At 37.1% G+C, this 12,031-nt stretch overlaps 1 protein-coding gene across 2 annotated transcripts in view; it reads right to left on the bottom strand.

The window, feature by feature from the left end:
- The window catches only part of TNKS (tankyrase, TRF1-interacting ankyrin-related ADP-ribose polymerase), a 236,701-nt gene that overhangs the window by 50,451 nt on the left and 174,219 nt on the right, over window positions 1-12,031 (bottom strand). For both annotated transcript variants that reach the window (XM_011970733.1, XM_011970734.1), the window contains exons 12-14: window positions 11,671-11,842; window positions 5,294-5,373; window positions 988-1,133 (exon numbers count right to left, since the gene is read on the bottom strand). In XM_011970733.1, coding sequence (XP_011826123.1) covers window positions 988-1,133; window positions 5,294-5,373; window positions 11,671-11,842 — 398 coding nt within the window. The remainder of the gene's footprint in view (window positions 1-987; window positions 1,134-5,293; window positions 5,374-11,670; window positions 11,843-12,031) is intronic.

Genomic DNA, 12,031 nt, shown 5'->3' with positions numbered 1-12,031 from the left:
ATGGGAACACTATTCAAGATACACTATTGGGTAGAAAAAGTAAACTGCAAAGCAGACCGTATAGGATGGTACCACCATTTGTGTTAAAAACCACTACCACCACCACAGCACACAGACAAGTCTATGCATTTACAGTACCTGGAGGAATACATTCAACATTTTAATGCTGTATCTCTGAGCAGGAGGTGGGCTGACAGGAAATTTTCACTTTCTATACTGTACATTTCTATGTTTGTTTTCTTTTTTTTTTTTGAGACGGAATTTCATTCTTGTTGCCCAGGCTGGAGTGCAATGGTGTGATCTCAGCTCACTGCAACCTCCACCTCCCGGGTTCAAACGATTCTCCTGCCTCAGCCTCCCGAGTAGCTGGGATTACAGGCATGTGCCACCATGCCTGGTTAATTTTGTATTTTTAGTAGAGACGGGGTTTCACTACGTTGGTCAGGCTGGTCTCAAACTCCGGACTTCAGGTGATCTGCCCGCTTGGACTCCCAAAGTGCTGGGATTACAGACGTGAGCCACTGCACCCGGCACATTTCTGTTTTTTGTTTTGTTTTGTTTTGTTTTTGTTTTTTTTGAGACAGAGTTTCACTCTTGTTGCCCAGGCTGGTGTGCAACGGAGCAATCTCAGCTCACCACAACCTCTACCTCCTGGGTTCAAGCAATTCTCCTGCCTCAGCCTCCCGAGTAGCTGGGATTACAGGCGTGCACCACCACACCCGACTAATTTTGTATTTTTAATAGAAACAGGGTTTCTCCATGTTGGTCAGGCTGGTTGCAAACACCCAACCTTAGTTGATCCTCCCACCTTGGCCTCCCAAAGTGCTGGGATTACAGGCGTGACATTTCTATGTTTTAATTTATGTTTTAAACAAAAAAATGAGGATTCCTTTTTTAATAAAGAAAAAATCTAAGACTTCAAAAATATTTAAAATTTTTTTAAGCATGAAGAGAATGACTCCCAAACAGCTAACTTCTAACACGTACCCCTTGTCTTTGGCATGGACATCGGCACCGTGGTGTAGCAGGTACTCTACAACAGACACGCGGTTGTAGCCTGCCGCGAAGTGTAAGGGCGTGGAATGCCGGCCCTCTAAGTCTCTACAATTCACATTTTGAGGGCTGCAAAGTTGCTTTCGTGGTGCACACACAGAGACAAACACAAAACAAACATTACTATTTATTCACAGGTTTTGCCCCAAAATAGTGCAACATCTTGGATAAATAAATTATAATTTTCTAATCAATATTTATTTCCAAAGATTAAACAATACAAATGTCTAGAAATCAGCACTACGCTTTACAGTGACTACAAATATTTATTATATACAGAGCAAATCAATGTTTTTCAACATTTCCTGACCAAAATCAGAATCAAATAGAAAAACCCACAATAAAGCAAGCATTTTCAATGCAAACACTACCTTACTGTTTTATCTTTGTCTTTCCCCCCCGAGATATGCTATACTGTTTGTCATGGCACACCTGCTTGTGCTAACACCAACCTCAGTTGACTAGGTAACTAGAGAGCTCTTGTCTTCTCTAATGTGAGTCAAGCGAGCAAAAAGGCTCTGGAAAAATTATTTTTCTGCCTGGGCCTCTCCCTCGGTCTTTTGATTGACTACAGCAAAGCTATGTAGTCAACAGGTCTTTACTTGACTTTTGGGGCAATGTTTGCTTACCTTTACAAGTTAAACTGGTTTTTTAATCATACCCTAGTTTTTGGGCTTTACTTCCATCTCTTTCAGAGATGTCCCCCTAATCTCTTCGGTGTCTCCTTATCTCTCTCTGAATGCTTCAATTTCAGCACAATCTAAATTGTAAGCTCAATTTGTTTACAAAGCAGCAGGATGCCACGTAAGGAATGAAAGACTGTATCACAGGTGGTAGTAAGTGAGTAATGATAATAGCTGAATAATAATTTACAGTTTATAAAGAATATCAGCTGGGCGTGGTGGCTCACGCCTGCAATCCTAGCACTTCGGGAGGCCAAGGTGGGCAGATCACAAGGTCAAGAGATCAAGACCATCCTGGCCAACATAGTGAAACCTCGTCTGTACTAAAATTACAAAAATTAGCTGGGCATGGTGGTGCATGCCTGTAGTCCCAGCTACTCGGGAGGCTAAAGCAGGAGAATCACTTGAACCTGGGAGGCAGAGGTTGCAGTGAGCCGAAATCGTGCTACTGCACTTCAGCATGGTGACAGAGCGAGACTCCATCTCAAAAAAAAAAAAGAGTATCATATTCTTTCAGTGAGGAAATTATTATCTATGAAGTTGATAGATAACAAACCAGGGATGGAGGTTAATTTATAAATTAACTTTACAGATAAATAAATCAGGGATGAAGGTTAAGTGACATCCTTTTCAGATAGTTGGTAAGGGGTAGAATAAAGACTCAAACCCTGCTTTACTGATTTTTAACCTCCTGGTCTTTGTGCTACATCATGTATCATTGCTGACTTTCCTAATTATCCAACTTGAGGGAAATGATCAGAAGAAAGGCAATGAAAATTAGAAAAAGCAAATAAAGAAGAGCAGACAATAGCATGCATGCTCTAGGCTATAAAGGATGATTGCAGGGTCTTTGGGGATTTTCAGGCATTCACTAATTTTGCTACCACTTCCGCCACTGTAATAAGCTATTATTACATAGAAATTAAGAACCTGAAAGATTTCTACTGATAGAGCAAGTAGGAGTGCTACGGGTTGAATGTTTGTGTCCTTCTGGAATTCATGTTGAAACTTAATCTCCAATGCAATAGAGGTAAGCAGGTGACTGGGTCATGCAGGCTCTTCCCTCCTGAATGTGGGCTTAAGGCCTTTCTCTAAAAGAGGCTTCACACAGCATTTGGCCGTTTTGCTCTTCCGCCTTCTGCCACGTGAGGATACAGCATGTGCCCCCTCCAGAAGAGGCAGCCACAAGACACCACCTTGAAGGCAGACAGACAGGGTCCCCACCAGACACTAAGCCTACCAGTACCTGGATCTGGAACCAGTACCCGCTCCTAGCCTCCAGAACTGAGAGAAATAAATTTCTATGGCTTAGAAATCGCCCAGTCTATGGTATTTTTTTTTTATAGCAGCACAAATAGACTAAGACAAGAAGCTTTCACACAGGTAGGATAAAAACAAGCTCTTTTAAAGTGGTATAATTTTCACACGACAGGAAGGAGTCTGGGTGGTAAGGGCAAGTTCACAATCTCATCAACTCCATACAGAAATGCACCAGCCTCTAAAATCTGAAGAGCTATTGTCATCTGGCCAGGTCAAATATCTTTTCATGACAAATGAGTCTGTGGCTATATTAACATATAAATAGCACAATTGACAAATTAAATAAAAACGAATAAATTAATACATAACTCAAAAAGAAAAGATGCAAAAATTGACAGTAAACACCCTCTATGGAGTCTGACATGATTGAAGCTTCTTCCTAATGCTGCTTTCCCCCACTGGTTCTCACATTCTAAATTAACTCTATTATTCTTCTAGCAGAGAATACTGACAAAATAGGAATAAGTAGGGAATGAAACACAACTCAATTTGTGAGGCTACAGAAATAGAAGCCCATTCTGCTTATTAAATATTTGATTTTTAAGATTTAGAAATTCTTTATCTGTTTCAGTTTTCTTTCGAATGCCAACGTAATTTTACATCCTTCCTACCTACTTTTCATAATTTCAAATGCTTTATTCAGCAGGCAGCCTTTTCTTCTAATACCTCAATTCTAATACTTTCTAAAGTCTCTTGGAGAAGAAATTTATCAGGCCTAATTCTCACTCAATTTGTGCTGCTTTGTTTACTTTTGCTACTTCCATTCCACAAATCAAAATAAATTTGGCCTTCACTGTGAATGGATTGTTTAAGAGACCTAAAAGCTGTAGTATATATCTGCCTATCATGTACAAAACACATGGAATTTAAAACTGTGCACTTTAAAAATAAAGTATGTATTAATTATAAGAAGCACATAGAGCAATTCTGGCACCGAGATGATCATGTTCTGAAAGGAAGCCTAATCGTTTCATCTTTAAGAATTTTCTTTTATTAGAATACATTTCAAGTGAAGTATTTTTAAGAAAAAATAGATAGTTTTAGATTTAAGACAATATAAAAATTTCTCCCTAGTGGCTATCACAACTAAAATTTACTGTTGTTCTTTAAATAACTTAGATACTATTTTAAGTTGGAAGTGATCCTGGAAGTGCCCACATATCAAAACAAAAATAAAATTTCTAGGCAACAGAGCTCAGAATGTGTTTACCATCACTTTCAACCAGTATATGTTATCAAGAAGGCTAAAATTAGTTTGCTAAAATCGCAAAAACGAAGTTTGCTTAAGAAGAGGTGACAAAGTTGACAGTACATCGTAAAAAAGTACTATGACTGTCAATAGCAAATTCGCTATTAACTTTTCTATAAAAATAAAGGCAAAGTCGGGTGCAGTGGTGCATATCCTCAGCTACGTGGATAGCAGGCAGGGTAAGGCAAGAGGATTGCTTGAGCACCAGGAGTTTGAGGCCTGCCTGGGCAATACAGCAAGACCCTGGCTCTTAAAAAACAACAAAAGACAAACCCCAAAAGAACAACTTCCAAACAAAAAAACTTTTGCTAACTTCATCCCTAAGTGAATGATTATAGATGGGAAACGCGTGTTTTAAAAAAGCATACTCAGTATTAGAATATGACTATATTTGAAAAAAAATAAAACCACAACCATTGTTTCTATACCACAAATACAGACTGATAAAATTTTCTAAGCAAGTAGAGCTACGCAGGGAAAAAAATCTATCGTCTGCATATGAATAATTCCAATGTTGAGGGATCACAGGAATGCTTTCCTAGAATAAATGTGTGAATCTCTGAGAAAAGATCAAGAAATACTGTTTCAAATGTCATCCTGCTAATGTCTGGGCTCGATCTAGTTTATTTATTTTGTGAATGCGGCCAAAAATAGTAACACTTTAATTAATGTAAGTGAAATTAAAAGAGCTTTCATGTAACCTGAAGAAAAATTACTAAAAACCATGTATATGTGTGTGTATGTATATATCCATCTGTCTATCTAACTATGTATATATATACACACACACACACACACACATATAAATGGTTTTATAAATATAAGGCACATACCGGGAATTCCTTAGTAGTAGTACAGATTTTTCCTGCCCATGACTCTGTTCATCCTTTTACTGTTTGTATTTGAGTAGATACACTTAGAAGCTTAAAAATGAATTGGTTAGCAAAGTTCAACAGTGCTATCCCAGATATTAAGGGCACTGACTTACCTTCACAGTTTCCAAGTCTCCAGCTTTAGATGCCTCTAAGAGTCGATAGTCAACATCAGAAGTACGTATAGGTGTACTCTCTGCATAAAAGGAAGGAAAGAACTCACACACACACATATATATATATATATCTCCAAACTCATATATTCCAACTGCATTCATTTTGGAAACAAAAATGGTTCTTGAGGGATCGCAAAGTAGTTCAGGAGGGAAAATTATTTAGTTTGGTTTTACTAAATGTTGTAGCAAACCTTTGCCATAAATTTGTTATATAAACCTAGGGAAGCCACACAACTTTCAGTACTTAATGTTTAATTTTTCTATGTATGTACGTATATATGTATTTATTTTTTGAGACAGTTGCTCTGTCACAAAGGCTGCAGTGCAGTGGCGTAATCACAGTTCACTGTAGCCTCAACCTTCCAGGCTCAACCAATCCTCCCCACCTCAGCCCCCGAATAGCTGAGACCACAGGTGTACACCACCATGCCCAGCTAATTTTTGTATTTTTTGTAGAGATGAGGTTTCACCGTGTTGCCCAGGCTGGTCACAAACTCCTGGGCTCAAGTGATCCTCCTGCCTCAGCCTCCCAAAGTGCTGGGATTACAGATGTGAGTCACTGCACCCAGCCTTGATTTTTCTTGTAGTCTCAATGTACTACTCTTAAAGTCAGAATCATCTTGGAGTCAGAATCATCAAGTATAATCAGTGAGCAGAAAAGGGCTACTAAATACAGACATTTGTTTAATTCACATTTATTGAATGGCTTTAGGAAAATGCAACTTTCAATGTTTGTATAATTGGAGGTATGATAGCAATGCTAAATAGAATATAATTAAATTGAGCTGTTAGGTCTAGAGGCTAACAAATGAGTTATTATTTTGATTAATCCAATATAAATAAACTGAAAATTCATTTCACATTGACCCAAATAAAGTAAGTTTTTAAAGAAAACAATTTATACTATGTCAACCAAAAGTATGTTTATGTACATGAAGTGTGGCTTTTAGAATGAGCACACAGACGTAACACAAAAGGATGGCACTCCAGGAGGCCTAAATTTTAGACTGGGCTCTATAATCTACAACTTTGGACAAATCATGTAACAGCTCAGTTTTTGCCCTTAGCAAGTGAGTGCTGAAAACCTTTCAGATCTAAGACCGCATTACCTTATGGTCAGAGACATCTTTTTTGAGCCCACTGTCCAAGTGGGAAGATCAAGTGATGCTATGAAGAGGTTTTACATTTCAGGAGAGAGTGGCTTTCACAGAATAAGTTATGACGATTCTTCAGTAAAAGATAAACTACTTATTTGATCATAATAGCAGGTAGAATGCTGAGGTTAAGGGAGGGAAAAAGACAGTGTTTCACATAACAAAGTAAATCTTTGAATTATTTTAAAGAGTGATATTACATTTTAGTTTGCGGAACTGTCGAGGAAAGGAACCAAATCTCGCTCATCTTTATATTCCTTTTCACACAGAGAACATTTGGAAAGCATTTGCTGGACTGATTTCCACTATGTACTGGGCTCAATGTGTCTGTCAAATCAGCTCTTTTTTTGGCTCCTCTTATTCTGTTCTTTCATGTCTCATTAGTCTCCATTGTAAGTGTGCACATACACTACTGCATTTATAGGTAAGATGCTGTGTGTATATTATGTCTCTGTGACAGTGATTCTGGAATTGACAAAATTCACTGATATGTCCTTTCAATATCTACAGGTAATATTTTTAGTTTATCATTTCAACAAAATAAAGAGACAATTATTTTATGTATATAGAGTTATGACAGTATTTTTAGATGATAGCACTTTAAGGATACATTTAATACGGCTAAATTTTTGAAATCTAAGAACTATTTGAAATTGGAACACATATCTTGATGCAGACTGTCTACTAAAGAGTATAATTTTCCAATCAACCAAAAAGTCTTAAGCAAATATAAGAATGCTTCTGGAACTACGAGAAAAGAATTATTAGTCCTGGTTAAAGAAGAGAAAGTAAAGATGTTTAAAACATTGGTTAATTACTATATAGACTTTAAAGACCTGCACCTATTATAAACCTTGAATAGGCCTAGGATAGACTTATTTTTAGAACTAATGTGAAAAATGTTATTAGATGAAATGACTTATATACAGCCCAGGAACTTTGTACAAAGTGATGCACAATTAAAAAAGATATAAAAAATGAAATTAAAAAAGGAACATGAGTGAAAGAGTAGCTGGTATGCAAAGTACTATATTAGTAAAATTCTTTATAAGTATGCTGGCTTTGTATATATGACATTTATTTATGTATTTGTTTAGTTCTTTCTTTTTTTAGAGACGGGGTCTCAGTATATTGCCCTGGCTGGTCTTGAAATCCTGGGCTCAAGCGATCCTCTTGTCTTAGCCTCCTAAGTAGTTGGGACCACAGGCATGCACCACCATACCCGGCTAATTTTTAAAAAGTCTTTTTGTAGAGACAGGGTTTCACCATGTTGCCCAAGCTGGTCTTGAACTCCTGAGCTCAAGCAATCCTCCCACCTTAGCCTCACAAAGTACAAGGATTATAGGAGTGAGCCACCATGCTCAGCCTGTAGAACATGAAATTATAGTCACCTAGAATCAGAGATTAAAGATGGGCTTCTTATTTTGTCTCCAATCTTACTCTGACTCATTAGAGTTTTTAAAAAGTTGGAAGCGCTAGAAGGCAGCCTATTTTTAAAAACATCTTTTATAGACTGGTAGTTTGGTCAGTGTTAGACTATTGGACTGGCAACAGGTCTTAGTGGCTTATTTCAATGTGCCACTGTAAATGGTGTTTCAGTGTTTAATTTAGCTATCATAAGCCTAATCTTCACTTGTGTAGATGAAAGTAATGCTTTTCCCACACTGGGTTATACAATCACAAGAATTCAGGTCAAGATCGAACTTAAATGACCAAAAGAACTGTCTGTGGTACTAGAAATGGTGTTATCTGTGCTATTATGGTAGCCATTAGCCATGTGTGACTACTGAATACCTGAAATGTGGCTAGTGTAACTAATGGAAGGATTTTCCATTTTATTTAATTTTAATTAGTTTAAATGTAGCCAGATGTAGCTAGTGCCTACCATATTGGAAAGAGCAAGTCTAGAGAAAGAAATCAAATCTTTTGAAATAATGTTTTAAAGTGCTAATTCATAACAAGCTGCTTGTTTTCTTTACATTGATGTTAGTTTTGACATAAATATTGCCAGCAGTTTATAATGAAAAGTTTATTAATGTAAACTCTGGCAATTAAACACTTGGGAGTTGAAAGTGCAGGTTTCTAAAGTAGATCTCACATCTAGTATTAACAAGTGTATTTAAGTGAATCTCATAAAATATTATCCAGAATATACATCTTATTTGACTGATATTTATACATTCTTTCAGAGTCATTATAGATATAACCTGATATTGGATTACTAAATGATAACTAAAAAGTTCAGCTAATGCATGGTCCATAGTCTACGGAGACATACAAATTCCTGGTAAAAATATTAGTTTAAAAACTTATATCCTATTTCAAATAAGAAACAATTCCCATTACAAAAAAATAAATAAATAACCTTTTGGATGGCAAAATTTTCCTATATGTATTTTTTATTTGTATTAGCTTTCCAGCTCAATAAAGAATTAAACTAAAAAGTTCTGCATGTTCCAAATTAAGCATTTAATTACTTATATAATGTCTTATTTCAAAAATCAATTTTAAAGCAGATTTATCAAAATAATCGAAGAAAAATATTTCATTTGTATTCAGTATTTAGTTTTATCTTTTGCGAGAACTCATATATTCTAACTGCATTCAGTTAGAAGACATTTTAAAAGCATTACATGGATCTAATATGCTTGATTTATTCAATACTTTCTTCTCCATTTTGTTAATTATCTCTAAACACTATGCACATAATTTGATGCAAAGCTATGTGTTTGCCTGATTTATGGTTAAAACGTACAGAAACTAAAATTGAGTACTAAGTGATTCTCAGTAAAATGAGAAAATTTAGAAATTTTAACAAAATAAACAACTTTTAGAAATTATTAGAATTTACTGAGAGGGAAGAAATATTTCCTAGGCAAGGAGTAATATCTTCTTTAAGCAAATGTTCTATCACTCTACAGAAACAGGAAGTCAAAGTCTTTTTTTTTTTTTCTTTTTTGAGTTCAAACTTGAAATTTATAACAGGAAATTTCATTTGTTTAGCTGGATCTTATTTATAATAGGAAATTTCATTTGTTCAGCTGGATCTTATTTTGATAGTGAAGACACGCTAGATAGATTTCCTTCTAAATCTTCCCGTCTAAAGATCACCATTAAAGCTGAAGTAGAATGATCCCTATCTACGAACGACCTAGCATGAGGAAAATAAATCCTCATCAATAGTTTTCACAATGTTGTACAATTAGTTTTATTATGCTATTTAGCTCTGATCTACCTATAATAACAAACACATATCATGATCTCTACAAGCTCTGGAAGGGTCCCTGTTGCATCATATAGCAGTGATTCTCGACTGGGCTGTATTTCTTTCTTTTTTTTGAGACGAAGTCTCGCTCTGTCGCTCAGGCTGGAGTGCAGTGGCGCGATCTCAGCTCACTGCAAGTTCCGCCTCCCAGGTTCACGTAATTCTCCTGCCTTAGCCTCCCGAGTAGATGGGACTACAGGAGCCCACCAGCACGCCCAGCGAACTGACTGGCCTGTATTTCTTGGGGTCCTTGTAGAAATTTGTGGGGTCATGTTTTGTCTTCTAATACAGTCATGTCCAATCTATTTACATAAGAATTATAAATTATTTTATTGTAACTTAATGTAATTTTCCCTTTATATTATATTTAGGGTTTTTTTTTTTTTTTTGAGATGGAGTCTCGCTCTGTTGCCCAGGCTGGCTGCAGCGCAGTGGCGCGATCTTGGCTCACTGCAACCTGCGGCTCCCGGGTTCCAACGATTCTCCCGCCTCAAGCTCCCAAGTAGCTGGGATTACAGGCACGCGCCACCACACCTGGCTAATTTTTTTACTTTTAGTAGAGATGGGGGTTTCACCATGTTGGCCAAGCTGGTCTCGAACTCTGACCTCGTGATCCACCTGCCTCATCCTCCCAAAGTGCTGGGATAACAGACGTGAGCCACTGCGCCCAGCCTAGTTAGGGCATTTATATAGATTTCTGGAAAGGTCCCTATACAGTTAGGTCATACTATCTATGAATTTCACTTGTGAATATTAAAGAAGATGTCATAAGACATTCTTTATAAAAAGCGGGCACTGCACCTGATAGAGTTAAGAACTACCAGACTGTAGGTAGAAAAAAGTAACCAGAACTTCTGATTCCTAGTCTACAGCCTTCTACATTTTACTCTTCTGGTTTGTCATTTCATTCCACAGCAGATGTAATTCACAGACAAAATTAAACGGTTAGGAAAGAGGTTAATTACACTAAATTTCTTTTGATTATAGTTCATCATTTTGTCAGTAGGTAGACTGTGTTACTTCCTCTAGTTTTGGGACTTAGGAAGCCAATATCTATTTTCTTACCAGTTTATGTTTAAAATATCTAACACCATATCAGGCAGACACTGAAACATTTGGCAAGATTTTATATATATGTATTTTTATTATTTATGTATTTATTTATTTATTTTTTGAGACAGAGTCTTGCTCTGTCACCCTGGTTGGAGTGCAGTGGCATGATCTCGGCTCACTGCAACCTCCGTCTCCCGGGTTCAAGCGATTCTCCTACCTCAGCCTCCCAAGTAGCTGGGGCTACAGGCATGTGCCACCATGCCCAGCTAATTTTTCTATTTTTAGTAGAGACAGGGTTTCATCATGTTGGCCAGGACGGTCTTGATCTCCTGACCTCGTGATCTGCCCGCCTTGGCCTCTCAAAGTGCTGGGATTACAGGCGTGAGCCACCACGCCAGGCCTATAAATATATTAAGGCCAGAAAAAGAAAAGATAATTTTATAATAGTGTCATGAAGAATTTTAAAAGTATGTCAGAACATTACACAGGTAAGAACAATTAATTAAATGTCATTACCATATGAATGATTTATAATTTTCTCTATTTGATAGATTTTATAGCTACCATAATTCCACACTGTTTATATGAGTTTTAAGTCATCTTTGATCAGAACACTCATGAGTCAGGTTTTCAATTTAAACCTAAAAAAATTAAAAGCTGTATTTGCTTCCTTCCCATGACATCTACCTTACCCTACCTAAAAAGGGAGATGGGGAAGGCCACAGGCTAAATTGCAAGAAAAGGCATTAGAAAAACTACAGGCAAAGTAAACACTGCAAAGTTTGTCTGTGTATTTCAGCAGGAATGGAAAACATAAAAAGCCCTGTTGGTCAATTTTAACTCACCACTCAGAATCTGCTGCACTGCTTCATTGCCCATCTGTGCTGCTGTGAAGCCTTGTAAGGAGATGATGGAGGGGTCAGAGCCGTAACTCAGCAGAAGGCGGCAGGTCTGCAGGTGGCCTGCTAGGGCGGCTCTATGCAAAGCAGTCTGACCAAGGGTGTCCAGTGCATTCATCTGAAAAACCATTCGGTGGGCACATGGAATTGAGCATCTAGTTTAGTTTCCTTTTACATCTTAGAAAATACATTCGTATGAAAACAATCAACTTTCAAAGCTTTTAAAAAGTCTCATAGATATTAACTTTTGCTCACTGATTCTGAAGAACTATCTTCTTTTTAGTTACCCTTCCCTGATCACCTTACT

The sequence above is a fragment of the Mandrillus leucophaeus genome, unplaced genomic scaffold (genome assembly GCF_000951045.1).
Source record: "Mandrillus leucophaeus isolate KB7577 unplaced genomic scaffold, Mleu.le_1.0 Scaffold97, whole genome shotgun sequence".
In the NCBI taxonomy this organism is placed as follows: domain Eukaryota; kingdom Metazoa; phylum Chordata; class Mammalia; order Primates; family Cercopithecidae; genus Mandrillus; species Mandrillus leucophaeus.
Note: the sequence above shows the minus strand (reverse complement) of the source record. Positions and strands in the feature narration are given on the sequence as shown.